The sequence below is a fragment of the Dermacentor albipictus genome, chromosome 5 (assembly GCF_038994185.2).
Source record: "Dermacentor albipictus isolate Rhodes 1998 colony chromosome 5, USDA_Dalb.pri_finalv2, whole genome shotgun sequence".
Lineage (NCBI taxonomy): Eukaryota > Metazoa > Arthropoda > Arachnida > Ixodida > Ixodidae > Dermacentor > Dermacentor albipictus.
In genome coordinates this window covers 56,597,620-56,612,276 of record NC_091825.1, presented here as the reverse complement: position 1 = coordinate 56,612,276, position 14,657 = coordinate 56,597,620, and the positions used below count along the sequence as shown (strand labels likewise).

At 43.9% G+C, this 14,657-nt stretch overlaps 1 protein-coding gene across 2 annotated transcripts in view; it reads left to right on the top strand.

The window, feature by feature from the left end:
• The window catches only part of LOC135911189 (low density lipoprotein receptor adapter protein 1-A-like), a 44,702-nt gene that overhangs the window by 7,890 nt on the left and 22,155 nt on the right, over window positions 1-14,657 (top strand). For both annotated transcript variants that reach the window (XM_065443376.2, XM_065443375.2), the window contains exons 2-4: window positions 1,088-1,230; window positions 2,307-2,419; window positions 6,473-6,623. In XM_065443376.2, coding sequence (XP_065299448.1) covers window positions 1,088-1,230; window positions 2,307-2,419; window positions 6,473-6,623 — 407 coding nt within the window. The remainder of the gene's footprint in view (window positions 1-1,087; window positions 1,231-2,306; window positions 2,420-6,472; window positions 6,624-14,657) is intronic.

Here is a 14,657-nt window from a genome sequence, read left to right as displayed (position 1 = left end):
TAACAGCGTTAGCATGATTCTGGTGGCACTGCCTGGAGGATGGTGCAGATACCCTCTAGCAGGAGAAGAATGGACACTGTACAAAGAGACGGACACATGTAACAGAGCTCTTCAACATTTTCTAATAGTTCAATTGCTTTGATGATATTGTTTTGCTGAAATATGGGCTCTGTGCAAGAGAACGCAAATGGTCATCAAACACAAAACAGCTACAGAGCAGTCAAGATGAATAAACAACAAGCATCCATCACTCTTCAAAACGCAAAATTAGATGCAAATAGTCCTGAGTATGGCAAACGATTAATTTTCACAGTCGGCAGTTAGAAAAGTATTTAACATGATTATAAAATGCCTTCAGTGCCATTTAGGTAATCATGTTAGCAAGCAACATCACGTGGTCACTTCTTTGTGAGAAATGAGCATTTAATAGTTTTAAAAGCGACGCTTTTCTTAGTGAACCTTGCCTGGTTTTTGTGACCGTGGGTGCTGCATAGCTGTTCTCTAGCCCAATAGGCCAGCCAATCACAGCAGAGAATGCGTGTAACATCGCCACTGGGTCCCTTGCCACCACCAGATTGTTCTCATCTCCGCATGTTGGCAGCCGTACAAGGGAAACAAAAAAACCCAGAAAGCTTGCCTTCGTGCATCCGCGGTAGTGGGAGTGCATTAGCCTCTCTACAATGCTTCAGTAAAGCCTTCCGTGTCACTTTGTGCGGACATTCAATAAAACACGAACTTGTGTTTCAACTCTTAATGCACTCACATGAAGCTTCATTGTTATAGATTCCAACTTGTTGGATCTGCTGTGTTTCTAGTGCTACATTTGTATGGTCTCGTATTCTTTCATGCGGTCTTGCTGAAGCATAGTTTGGCACTCTTAGATATAAGTCCTCATCGATGTCATGTTTGCCGTTCTATACTTGGTGTAAACATCTTCATAGATAATTTTTCTTCATCAGTACAATGACATGCAGCTTTGATACATTTTGCAGTTTAACATGCTTCCAACCAGACCAGTTTTGTAGAACGAATGCATGCCAAGCTGGGCCTTCCTCTTACGCTGATTTGGCACTGGCATGCACTGCAGAGCTGTCCGAGGAATGGGTGAACATCCAGCAGCCTGTGGTGGAGGGCATCACTTTCTATGCCAAATACCTGGGTAGCACCTTGGTCGAGGAGCCCAGTGGGGACAAGGCCACCGCAGACGCAATCAAGGCCATCATCGCCATGGTGAGCATGTCACCGATTATGTGCACTGTTGTCCTTTTGTTGTTTGCCTTGTTGCCGTGGCCACACATTTGCCGTTTCAAGAGGCAGGGAAAAAAATGGCCTCAAAAAAAGATGCAGAAAAGAAACGACTCGACGAAAAGCCATTGCCCTCTCTCTTCTGTCTGGTGAAACAGTTTCAAAGTTTATTTCAGAATGCATGATTCAGGGAACTGGCAGCACATGCATGAAGAGTGCAGTTGTAGAGGCAGTGATGTGTCATTGCCTTTTCAGCTGCCAGATGAGGCTATTACATGGTGAGGTGCTCACCGCGTAATGGCCTTCTTTGGATCTATGGAGTTCATTGGATCCTATTTAATGTCAGTCTGGCAACTCTGTGCATCGCTCTGCTTCCTCCTAAGCCGTGCACTGTGTTCCTGACCCAGCATAGTTTAATCATTACTGTAGTATACCGAGAGACCGCTGACTCCTGCAAGATTCCTGCAGGCTTTGTGATCTACTGATTTGGTGCCACGACTTATCCATGAACATTTTAAGCAGCTTTCATTGGCTGTAGGTGGAACTTTATTGTTGGCTTGCGTATTATTTTCACGAATTCACAGCTGTATTGTGTTTATTCACAAGCTTATGAACATAACCTAAAATATTACGACCCCTGACTTGCACCTGCAAATGATGGAACCCCATGTACAGCCCTTTAGAATGAAAAAAAAAGAAAAAGCTGCGAGACAAAGCTCTTCACTTTACTCTTAGGAAAATGGTTTGTTCTTTGACGGGGATGATGACTAAGTACAACCTACCTGGTTGGCTGTAGCTGGCAGTTACCTGCAGTACACAACAGTGATATCGGTCACTTAGCTTAATTCTTTGTGTATGGCCCGCAAGCTTTTTCTGTTCTACACGGAGGCATTGTCCACCGACTTTATTTGGTGGTCATGTGGGGAAATCTGCAACAGATTTACATTCACTGCGGCGTGAGGGTAAGGGATGGCTCACCATATTGCGGTACCATCAATTACGTTAATTGTGAAATGTGCAAAGGAGGGTAAATGAGGGCACACTGTGTTGTGTGTATGCAGGCCAAGGCTAGTGGCAAGAAGCTGCCCAAGGTGGCCATCACAGTGTCGCCCAAAGGCATCTCCACCCGTGACCTAGCCACAGGGGAGCTCCAACTGGACGTGTCCATCTACAGGTCAGTGTAGGGGGCTTGAGTTTTGTGTTTGACTACTATACAGGCCTGCAGTCTAAAAGTGGAATAGGTGTGATTCACCATCCTGTGCTGTTAATGTTAAAGTGAGGTAATACTAGCAGGAAAGCTCGCATGCTATGCTGGTTGGTGCCAAAACGCAATTCGTACAAGCTGGTGTGTGGCAGCAACTAAACAGTACGAACATGATATTTTTGACTCTTCATTTTTTGCATTAAATTAAGGCCTTTAAACACTAGAAAGAATGCTGGTAGGCCTCGGAGCGCCCTATATAATTTAATGTAGTAGTTTTTCTACAGGCAGTGTTGAAGGGGCCCTACACCTCAAATCGTGCATGTTGTTTTTATTCCACGTTTGCTTACTGTAGGACTTGGCGATGCCTCCAGAACCAGTGAAAGTGTCGAAATCAGAGCATTTAATATTTTAATTTGCTCTTGAAATCAGTTTCTGTGCCGAATGCAGTGTCATACATCAAGAATTTTTGGCAGCGCATGTGACACTTAAGGCACGTGACAAATGCTGTTCGTTTTCCAGCAGAACGTTTTGTTGGGCTAGTTGGTGCATGTTACTGAAGTACTAAAGTGCCAAACAGACGACACAAGAAGAGACGTCAAATATGGCAGCCCTCGTCACCCACATCACATGGTCTTCATGCCGTGCCAGACACATCTCGTTTTGCCTCAAGGAGGGACTGATCCCTGGTGAAATTTCCGCCCTCTTTGGTGCCATTCAGCCTTTCTACGGGCACGCAAAGTGGGTGTGTAGGATTGTACGTTTGGAATTGTGGAGGCAAGTGCGGCTCTTTTTTGACTATTTGCGCGTGACATGTCACATCAATTATCCTGAGTGGGTTGCTGAGAAGAAATTCCGGGAATACAGGAAGCTTGTGGCTCAAACGGTGGAATTCTGGTGGCGACATGTGCTAAACAACACACCCAAGCCCCCAGACAAGAAGAAGGCCAGTGGTGCCGTAAAAATCCTGGGACAAGTGCTAGTCGCGGAGGAAGTAGAAAACATGCTGGTGAAGGGACTGAAGTTCAGCCTCGAGCCTGAAACTGCAGCGCTTGAACCACTTTCTTTGAATAGGCGTGTTGCTGAGAAGGCGTCACCTGAAGACCAGGAAAGGTGCCTACTGGAAGGAGTAGACGCTCTGTCAAGAACAGTTTCGAAGAAATCTTCGAGCAACCGATCTGGGATTAACAAAGTAGTTCTTCAAGGACAATGGCCTGCTGCTTTTACAGGCTGACAAGGAAGGAGGCTTCTTTGTGGTCCCGCAAGGAATTTACAAGGAGAAGGCCTGCCGAGCTGTGGAAAAGAATTTCGCCACGTCAAGCCTCAAGCCGGTTAGGGTGTATCTCAGGCTGTGTCCCTCTGCAAGGAACTGGAACTAGGAAAAATAGCAAATGCCATAAGTAAGTGCAAAAATAAGACTTTGGGCATGTTTTTTACCGCCAAGACCCACAAAGAAGAAGTTCACTTCCGGTGTATCGTGAGCGAAAGGGAATCTTGGCAACGTCATGTTAGCCAGTTTCTGTTAAAGCATTTGAGTTCATTTAGCATAGAAGATCCTTTCGAAACAAGGAACTTCTATGATGTGGTAGGATTTTTGCAGTCCTGTGGTACCGTAGGTGGTTTTTTCTCGGTCTATGTTAAGGATGTTTTCTTTTCTATACCACAACACATGGAACTGTTATTAGCTGTCCAGGCATGTATTGAAAAAAAAGGCACCATCCTGTTTCGGAATTCTGTGGGCATGTCAGTTGAAAATTTCATTAGGCTTCTGAAGTTTTATCTTAGTTCCACGCTAGTTCAGTTTGTTGATAGGATTTATTTCCAGAAGAAGGGCATCTGTATAGGGTCCTGTGTAGCCCCTATCTTAAGCAACATTTTTCTTTCGGCCGTTGATAGCATTTTGGACAGCATGCTTGACAAACAGAAGGTTTTGAAAGTATTTAAATATGTAGATGATTTCCTAATTGTGTTAAACAGACAGGATCCGCCAGGCCACCAAGAATCTGTCAAAGAGATGCTAGATGTTTTTATGAAATATAGCCATGGTTTAGAATACACCTTTGAGCTACCAAAGAACAATAAGTTACAGTTTTTAGACCTCAAGCTCAGCCTGGGAGCTGAAGTGCACTGGAAGTACCAACCCCGAGCGCAAAAAGAGCTCTTGTCTTATGAGTCAGCCCACTCTAAGGTCGTAAAAAGAGTGATAGCCACAGGGGCATTGGAATCGGCTGCCAGGAAATCATGTAAGCATGCCATACGAAGCAGCTTCCAACAGCAGATTGAAAGGCTAAAAGAGGCGGGCTTTCCACAGGCAGTTCTAAGTTCTTTAGTAGAGTGCCTGCTCCAGAAAATAAAAGGGAAAGCAAGAAAAAACACGCAAGAACAAACCAGGAGATTAAGACCTGTAGTCGTACCGTACTCTCACCGCGTAGCTCACAACCTGAAAAAGGTCGCGAGTAAATTCAAAGTCCCGGTTGTTTTCTCAGCCCCTTCAAAACTTGCTGCATTGTGCGCCTGCGTTAACAACCAAAAAACAGAACGCGCGATCTGCAGAACCCAGCATACCGATCCACTTGTCAGTTGCAAGGAAGGGGTAGTTTATCAAATTCCGCTCTCATGCAAAAAGGTCTACGTTGGACAGACGGGGCGGTGTTTAAATGGAAGGCTAAAAGAACACGAACACTCACAGGAAAGAGGAACTGGTTCCAATATGGCCATCCATTGCAAAGAATGCGGGTGCAAGCCTCGCCTAAGGGATACCATCATTCTGGACAGAAGTCGAGACAGCATTGCCCGTGAGCTGAAAGAAGCCTTCCACACTAAAGAAAGGGCCTTGAATGCGTGAGCGAACCATCAAAAACTCTGTATAAAAGTGAAATGTTCTCTTTAAAAGCCCTTAGTTAGAACTGAGCTTGTTGCTGCGCCGCCTGCGCTTGGTGAAAATTCGTAATCTTTTAGTTTTTATGGGGTACTCCCTTACGGCGGTGTTTGTGTATTGCGTAACCATTATCATTTATGTCATTTGGCCCTGTACACCACGTGTCATCTTCCTGAACGTCACCTTCACAATCGTTCTATCGCCTTTTGCCTGGTTATCATGTGATTTTTGACAATGCGCGAGTAAGGCCCTCAAGTTTGCGTTTATATATTGTGTTTCCGTCAATAAAGCATCAGTTGTTAGTAAGCGCTCATCCGTGTCTCTTCTTGTGTTGTCTGTTTGGCGCTTTAGTACTTCAGTAGCTGTTCATTTTGATTGGTTGGGTACGAATTATAGTTGGTGTTTATGCTACGCACAATAACAAACTTCAAAATAAAAACATGTTTTATGCCTTTTAAAGCTACAAAGAGAACCTGCCTTTGAGCAATACAAATTAATCTCATTTGCAATTGACCCAGGGTGGTGCTGTCCAACAGTGTACACTTTAGAAATAATGCAAAAGTAAGCACTTGCAAGTAGCACATGGCTATCAACAGTGTGTAAAGTTCATTCTTTATATTTTTAACAAACATCCAATGACTGTTTATAAAATTTACTGGTCGTGAGGTGGGGCATTTGCAGGCACCTTAACTAGATGATGCCACCATATTAACCGAGGCTACGAAGGGAAGAAACTTCTGGTATTGCAGGATGTAAGCCACATTTTGATTGGAAGAAGCACGAGTTCTCACTGATAGAATGAAATGCGAAAGGGTATGCCTATTTCTGTCATCTGCATTTATTTTGAATTTGCAAGTTGTATAGCTCTTGTATGGGCAGGTCAATTTTTGTAATTCTTTTTGCATTCACCTCGAGATAACACAAGGAACGAGTTGCGATGCAGAACTTTGACGAGTGCAACATGGTTGCAGGGCCCCTCTTTAACAAGTGTTATTTGTCAGATTTCTATTGTCCACTTTCTGTTCTCATTTTTTTTTTCTTAGCTAGATTGGAAGTTATCATGCTTGACTTTGGTACTGCTGAAAGTTAGCATTAGGTAGCCGTGAAGTGTGTGTTTCACATCCCGCCCATTCCGGGACTCCGTGCAGGATCTCCTTCTGCTCGGCTGACGCCAGCTTTGACCGAGTGGTGGCCTTCATCGGGACGCACAGCAATGAAGTGATGGAATGTCACGCGTTCCTCTGTGCCAAGCGGAGGGTTGCCCAGGCGGCCGCACTCACCATCTCTCAGGCCTTTCAGGTGAGTGCTCAATCACAGAGAGAGAAGGGCTTCGCAGATGTACGTCAAGTCGAGCAACTTGTACATCAAATACAGCAAAGCTGTACAGGCAAATCTTGGTGTAACGAACTTCGATTTAATAAAATTCGCGATGTAACAAACGATTTTCATTTCCTGCTCTTAGTTAAATTGGAAACCTTGAACTATGTTCCGTGATTCAACGAAGTAATTTCATGACATGGTTTCCATGTAATGACGTTTTCGGCCATTTCAAGCTTATCAAATTGCCATGCAGAAAGCCTACAAAATATGAAATAAAACCATGTGACTGGACTCGTGCGCTATTGCATTGCAGCGCGCTAACCTGTGCGTCGAGCCTATCGCTTATCAGGGACGACGGTGCTTCCATTTTGTGTGCCACTGCCAGAGATGCTGATGCATTGTGAAGCTGATGCCTAGAGCTCCGACCACTCACTTCTCGATGGACCGCGCGCACGGTTCTTTTGCACGAAGCGCAGTTGAGAGCGCTGCAGTAGGATAGTGCATGAGCGCAGTCACGTGGTTTTATTTCATATCTTGCAGGCTTTCTTTAACCCTTTCAGGGTCGATCTTCTTTTGCCATTTGCGACCGCCCAGGGTCGATTTTTTTATTTATTTATTTTTTATTTATTTATTTATTTCAGATACCCTCATGGCCCAGAGGGCATTATTGAGGGGAGTGGTACACACATTTCAATAAATTTGTACAAAAGGAGACAACGCATATATATAAAACATATATATATATACCGGAACAAATACATAATTCACTACCCAGAACATGAAGCGAGTTCAAAATTTATACAATTACCAAAAAACGCTAAGTCACGCACAGAAAAGTCGAAAATCGCAAAAATTGAAAAACGCCACCATTAGCACAAACATGAACACAGCAAATCTGGGGGGAAAATACAGAAGGATGCGCATGATAACGAGAAAAATGCAAATGGAACCAAAGCTATGGCAAGCAATAATATGTTGATAATTTCTTCTTAAATTCATCAAAATCTTTCGAAAGTGCAATATCACATGGTAGCTGATTCCAGTCCAATGATGTTTTTGGAATGAAAGAATTCCTGCAGGATGTTGTACGGCACTGTGAAACACCAACTTTGCATGGATGATCTAAGCGGGATGAAACATATGTTGGCGGCGTGAGTAATGTATCTTTAAGGGTGGAATTCATGTGGTAAATTTTAAAAAACAGACACAGGCGTGATATTTTTCTGCGCGTTGAGAGAGGGGTTAGTGACAATGTGTTTTTCATTTCTGTGACGCTGGACAAACGATCATAGTTACGAAAGATGAAACGGGCTGCTCTGTTCTGTACGGCTTCGAGGGCGTCGATAAGAGAGTTAGTGAAAGGGTCCCATACTGAATTAGCGTATTCTAATTTGGAGCGGACAAGCGATTTGTACAGAAGAAGTTTAATAGGTGTCGGGGCTAAGGAAAAATTCCGTTTCAGATATCCAAGCATGCGGTTAGCGGATGCGATGATAGAAATGATATGTGCCTTCCAAGCTAGGTTTGACGTTATGATGACACCGAGGTATTTGTAAGATGTTACCGGTGTTAGCAGGGAGGAACAAATAGTGTAGGGAGCGGGGCACGGATTGACGCGACGCGAAAAACGCATTACTTTGCATTTAGTATCGTTAAGTGTCATCTTCCATTGTGAACACCAGTTAGATATAGTAGCTAAGTCTTCCTGGAGTAGTACAGTGTCATTAGTATTTTTTATTTCCCGATAAACCACACAGTCATCCGCAAAAAGTCGCACTGTGGATGTTACGTTGTTAGGTAAGTCATTAATATATACCAGAAAGAGCAAGGGACCGATAACAGAACCTTGTGGGACGCCTGAGGTCACAGATACCGGTGATGAGTTAATGCCGTTAGCGTGCACGTATTGGAACCTGTTAGACAAAAAGCATTCAATCCATCGTAGTACATTTTGGTCGATGTTAAGTTTATTAGTTTGTGAAGAAGCAAGCTGTGAGAGACTTTGTCGAATGCTTTGGAAAAATCTAAATAGATGCAGTCAACCTCACTGCCACGATCAAGTATGAAGTTAATATCATTTGTAAAATTTATTAGCTGTGTTTCACAAGAAAAGTGTTTTCTAAATCCATGCTGCGCATGAGTAAAAAAGGATGATGACTCAAGAAAGTTTGCTAGGGATGACAAGATTACATGTTCCATTATCTTGCAAGGAATGCTGGTTAGTGATACTGGCCGATAGTTGAGTGATAGGTGCTTGTCGCCTGATTTATGGAGTGGAACTACCTTAGCCAATTTCCAGTCGTCTGGGACGTCACAAGTTTGAAGGGATTGCTCAAATATTTTCGATAGTATGATGGAAGAATATACTTTAGTGTTTTTCAGGATTTTAGTGCTGATATTATCGGGACCACACGAAGAGGATAACTTTAAACGATCTATGATACTTATAATGCCTTCAAAGTCAAAACGAATGGGATCCATAGGAAATATGATATCGGGAGTATAGTCAGGTGGTGATGCGCTAAAAGGGACAGAAAATGCATTAGCAAAAGTCTCGTTAAGTACATTAGCACTATCACTGTTAGGGATGGGATTTGAATGATGATCCAGGAGAGAGATTGATGGCTGATCTGACCCATTAACAACGTTCCAGAATTTTTTAGTGTCAGTTAAAAGAAATGATGGCAGTGTGACATTAAAGAAATGTTGTTTAGCATCTTTTAACGATTTTTTATAAGTGCCAACTGCGGCTCTTAGAGCTGACCAATGCTCCGATCTTCCGGACGACCGCGCCCTGACATATAACCGCCTTTTTCTGTTCCCGAGGCGTTTTAAGGAACGAGTGAACCATGGGGACCTACGATTAGTCGTGATTATTTTACGAGGGACGTGCAATTCGATTAAATCATGCAGGTTTTCTTTAAACATGCACCAGTTGTCGTTAACAGATCGTTCGGCAAATGCCAGGACGAAATCGTCGAGAAAGAACTGGAGGCCATCATTAATTGCAGAAAAATTTGCTTTAGCATAATTGTAAATGGTTTTCGTTTTATTTGGCGTTTTATTCGACGGTAAATTCAACGTGACGTGCAGTAAACAATGATCACTTAAGCCTGGCAAGTATTTTACCTCGGAAACAAAATCTGGGGCGCTCGTTAGCAAAAGGTCTAATACGTTAGAACTGGTAGCTGTCGTCCTTGTCGGCTGAGTAACCATTTGTGTTAGCGAGAAGAAGGAGCAGAGGGCTGAAAAACTTGCCGACTCGGAAGATCCGTCACCGTCCACTGCAGGGCTAGACCAGTTAATGTTCGGGAAGTTGAAATCACCAAAAATAAAGATAGGACGACCAGGAAACTTTGTTTGAATTATGTTCAGAATATCATGAAGGTCGTTAGAAAAGCCGACGGGCGTAGATGGTGCGCGGTAGCATGCACAAAATAATAGAGCTTTATGGTTAATTGTTACCTGTAGACATTTGAACTCCAGTGTAGTACCAACACTAACTTCAAAGCATTCTAGATTGTCGGACACAGCGATTAATACACCACCGCCGCGACCAAAAGAACGGTCACAGCGAAATACACGGTAACACTTTTCCGTTGAAAATATTTCATTATTATCTACAGTTTCATTGAGCCAAGTTTCTGTCAGTACAATGATGTCGGCTGCTGTAGTATCGGCCGTGCAAGATAAACTATCACGATTGCCAATGACACTGCGTATATTAGTAAAAAGAACTGAGACGTTATGTGGTGCTTGCGCAGGTCGGTGCTCATGTTCGTTGAGCTATCTAGGAGACAAAGGACCAGAGTTAGTTACAACAAGTTTTTCATCTTTTTCTCGAACGCTATCAGTTATAGGGCAGTAGGTATAGCATTTTTTCTTCAGAATAAGCTTATTAAAACGAAGACTAAACGGTTCACCGGGCTCAGTTTGCTTTGCGAATTCAGCAAGCTTTTTCCGTGCATGCCTGGTGTCCGGAGCAAAATCTTCATTAATCGAGAAATCGGACTCTTTTAGCTTGCTTTTTGCGCCCATGACCTGTTCTTTAGTTTTGTAGTGCGTGAATTTCACAATTATTGGTCGCTTTTTCCCCGTTACAGCCTTACCGATCCTGTGCGCGCGTTCAATGTCCAGTTCGGCTAAGGTTAAGGACATGTTCTTTTGAACAATACCTCTTATTTTTTCCTCGGATTCTGCCCATGTTTCATTGGGTCCCTCTGGAACATTATAAAATACAATATTGTTTCTACGAGACCTATCCTCAAGGTCATTTAAACGGATTTTTAGTATCTCATTTTGAGCTAATGCTCTTTCAGTACTTTCGTTCACTGTGGTCATGTCCTCCCGAACTGCGTCGAGCAACTGCAATTTATTTTCAACAGCGTTAAGGCGGGCGGAGATTTCTGTAATGTTTTTACTTAGTTCCTTCTGATTTGCTGTAAGGCTTTGCAGGGAATCAATTATGCGCGCCTGTCCTTGTTCTATGTTGGCGGAACGGTCCCGAAGATCATGAAGCAGTGTTAAAACAGAACTGTCATCACCTGAAGCTTTCGCGGATTTATTAGAATTCGGCCCGGGATTCAGCTCGACATCCCCGGACAGCAACGTTTTCATCACGCAAAAACACTCATGCACATGGTTCAAAAGCAGCTGTGGGCATGGGAACACGACAAGGAACGCGTTATCTGAGCGTTTAGAAGATGTGTAACAAACCTGAAACAGGCAGAAGCGGAAGATGTTTGTCAGCCGCATTGTAGCGTTGTTCCCATGCCCACTGAACTGCTGCGGACGGTGCCAGTAGTTTAAGTAGAGCGGGGGCGTTGATGTCGATGGTGATGCAGTAGACCGTCCAGGGAGAGTCACAGGAACTGGCGCTGGCGTGGCAACTCGTGGATCGCCGGAGGATGCGTCACTTGGCGCTGGGTTTTCAGTGTGCAACACGTGTGGCAAAGCGCCATTGCAGCACCGATAAGGCGCCGCAGCGGTGCTTGGGCTGGATGCTGTCACGAGCTGAAACAGGCAGAAGCGGAAGATGTTTGTCAGCCGCATTGTAGCGTTGTTCCCATGCCCACTCTAGCAGATTCCAATTCTTCTTAGGGACCTATTTCGAAAAAAATTACCGCAATTTTTCTAGGGTGACCCTAAAGTGAGAAAAAAATATTTTGCATTCGTATATATGTACTCTTTATTCATGAATAACGACACTAAAAAAAGGAAATAAACTATAAGAATTAAAAATTTGATGCATTGTTATACAGATAGTTCGTCTTTGAAAGTCTGCACATGAGCATATTTCGCAACTCTCAAATGTTCCTGCTCTTACACTAATATTTATGTCCATAGCATAATCGAACTGCGTAGGCGAACGGACTCAAGAAAACTGTGTGGTTGTGTGCCTGTCAAAAAAGCAAAACGAGGTGCAATCTTCCACTTATCTTCATCTTATTGCCAACCAGAAGCAACCAGTTTTCGCGCATCTCCAAAAAATAAAAAATAAAACGCATGCACAATGGCATCCTTTCTATGCGCACCCCTGTGAGCACTAAACGAGCGAGAAACAGGCGGTTGCCCTTTGAGCGATTGGTAACGAGATAGCCATTAGTTTTGCGAGCGCAAGAAGCTGAAACCGTCCGCGGAACAAAGCCCAAACCACTGGCCGCCCGTGCCAACACGCGAGCGGTAGTATATAGAAGCCGCCGGAGCAAACTAGCTGTAAAACAAAGCATGCAACGAAAACCAAGATAGGGAGGTGCGAGAAAAAAATTCCCTGTATTCCCACACAGTGGCAGCACATGCCAGAAAAGGAAAAGTTACAAAATAGGCGCGCTTTTTAAGTGTACAGACGGCGCCGTAAATATTGACCCCGAAAAGGTTAAATGCCGGAAAAAAATCGCCACGCAGCATGTACTTTGCCACAAAAAATTGGATCGGTCGTTTTCGAATGTACTCTACAATGTAACGAAATCCACTGGGCCCTAAAGTGAATATTAACAGATTTGCATTATTGATCTTAGTTAATTAACTAATTAAGCACGATATAAAATATACCCTAAGGAGTGCCACACAACAGCAAACCATATGCCACTGGTATCATTCAGCTGCAGCTAACCACTTTTTTAAAATCCTTGGTTCAATCAAGTTAAGTGAAACATCCTGTAGGATACTTTGTCAAGTATCGACTAACCAACCCAAGAACAAGTTTTCAGCTATAGCATGTCCTCATTGTTTATTCCTGTGCTTATGCAGTTGCAATAGGATCTCAGTATAATAAAGTTGAAGGGGAACCGAGACTACTTCCTTGTAACTGTTGTCCGCCCTCATGTCCAACATTGCTCGCTGGGGGAACATGAGCTGTTACTTCCGGGTAAGCAGAAGCTGATGCAACAAGCTACCATCACCGATTCTTGTGTACCCCAGAGAAGCCTGTCACATGCATCCAGTGCTATAGTAGTAGCAGTAGTAGTAGTAGTAGTTGTAGTAGTAGTAGTAGTACACTTTATTGTGTTAAAAGAGGGGGAAGGAAATGAAGGGTCACAGGCACCGTAACTACAGTGAACTGTAACTGTAGTTGGCTGGAGTTCGGAAACCAACAGTTAAACCGTAGTTGGCTGGAGCTCGGAAAAAGTACATACTAAACAGTAGTACTGCTTAACTGAAATAGCATGAGATCGCCCACTTAACTGTCAAAAACGGAAATCGGAGAGAGTGCAATGAAAGGGGAAAGAACATGCTGAATTTATTTACTTCATGCGACAAATATGTTATTTTCGTTTGATGCCGCGGTGGCCTAGTAACGACGACAGCGGCCTCAAACTTGCTGAAGCTGTGAACCAGCTTTTCAGCCAGTCCCCTCTTCTCGGCAAACACTCGCATGGCAGATTCCTCGTTGGCGTTACATATTCTCTGTGCACAGGTGCGGTAGTGATGCACAAGTTGTGGTTCACCTTTTTATTGCGGGGTGTTCTCATCGCGACGATTGCATTCATGAGGCTGACGTAACACGCAGCTTCTGCCACTGTCGGGCCTGAATCGCCTGTGCTTTCGCCTTCCATGTCGTCCTCATCACTGTCGCTAGATGACACTTTGGCAACAACCGAGACAACGATCGCAAAAAGTCGAACCTTGTAGCCGACATCTCTTCGCGGTCGCAGCAGCGCTGTGGAGCAACTTCTTCACATTCCAAAGGCCACCCACCGTAGTCAACAGTAGACCCATGTCACGTGCCAGCGCCGACTTTTCACGTCATGTTCGATAGCACGAACAATGTCTAATTTTTCTTCTATGCTGAGTACCCGGCCTCTTTTTTATCCGAGTTTCGGCATGACGTGAGTTCTCGCTTGCACGACGCCACAACGCTCTCTGACATGGCACCAAAATGATGTTAATGTTCATGTGGCTTCACGCGCAAACGCACAGGGTGCTTGAAGGCTGTTGTGCTGATCTCTGAGGTTTGTTGTTCTGCCGGGCCGCCCGATGGAGACGGCACACCGCCGTGTTTGCGCGACGAAAAGTGGAAACACTACGCGTAGACTGATACGTACGCAATAAGCTTGTACGGTTTATGCGGATACAAAACACATTATGTTCAATGGCCGCTGAGTCAGGGATTTGGCTTTACTACTTTTAAAATGAAACTACTGTTTAAGCGGGTACAATTTAACGAGGTTTTACTCTATCTCGCTTCCCAGTGAATGCTACTGTCCTGCGGCCATGGGCTAGGAAGATAGATAGGGGAGACGAAATTCACAGTAAAATAGATGAGAGAAAATAGCAGTTAGGACATTCATGAAGAGGGAATGTAACTATAGATACGTGGTTATAAATATTATTTTTTAAATGTAATCAAGATACTGCACAGAAATTTATGCGCAACTGTAGTGTCCAACACAATTAAGTGTGCTGCAGTACTATAGAATTCGACATATCCATTGTGCACCCAAGTGTGTGCACTGTGCAAAGCTTAGGAAGCACCCACTGCGGTGGCTCTGTTACCAAACATGAGGTCGTGGG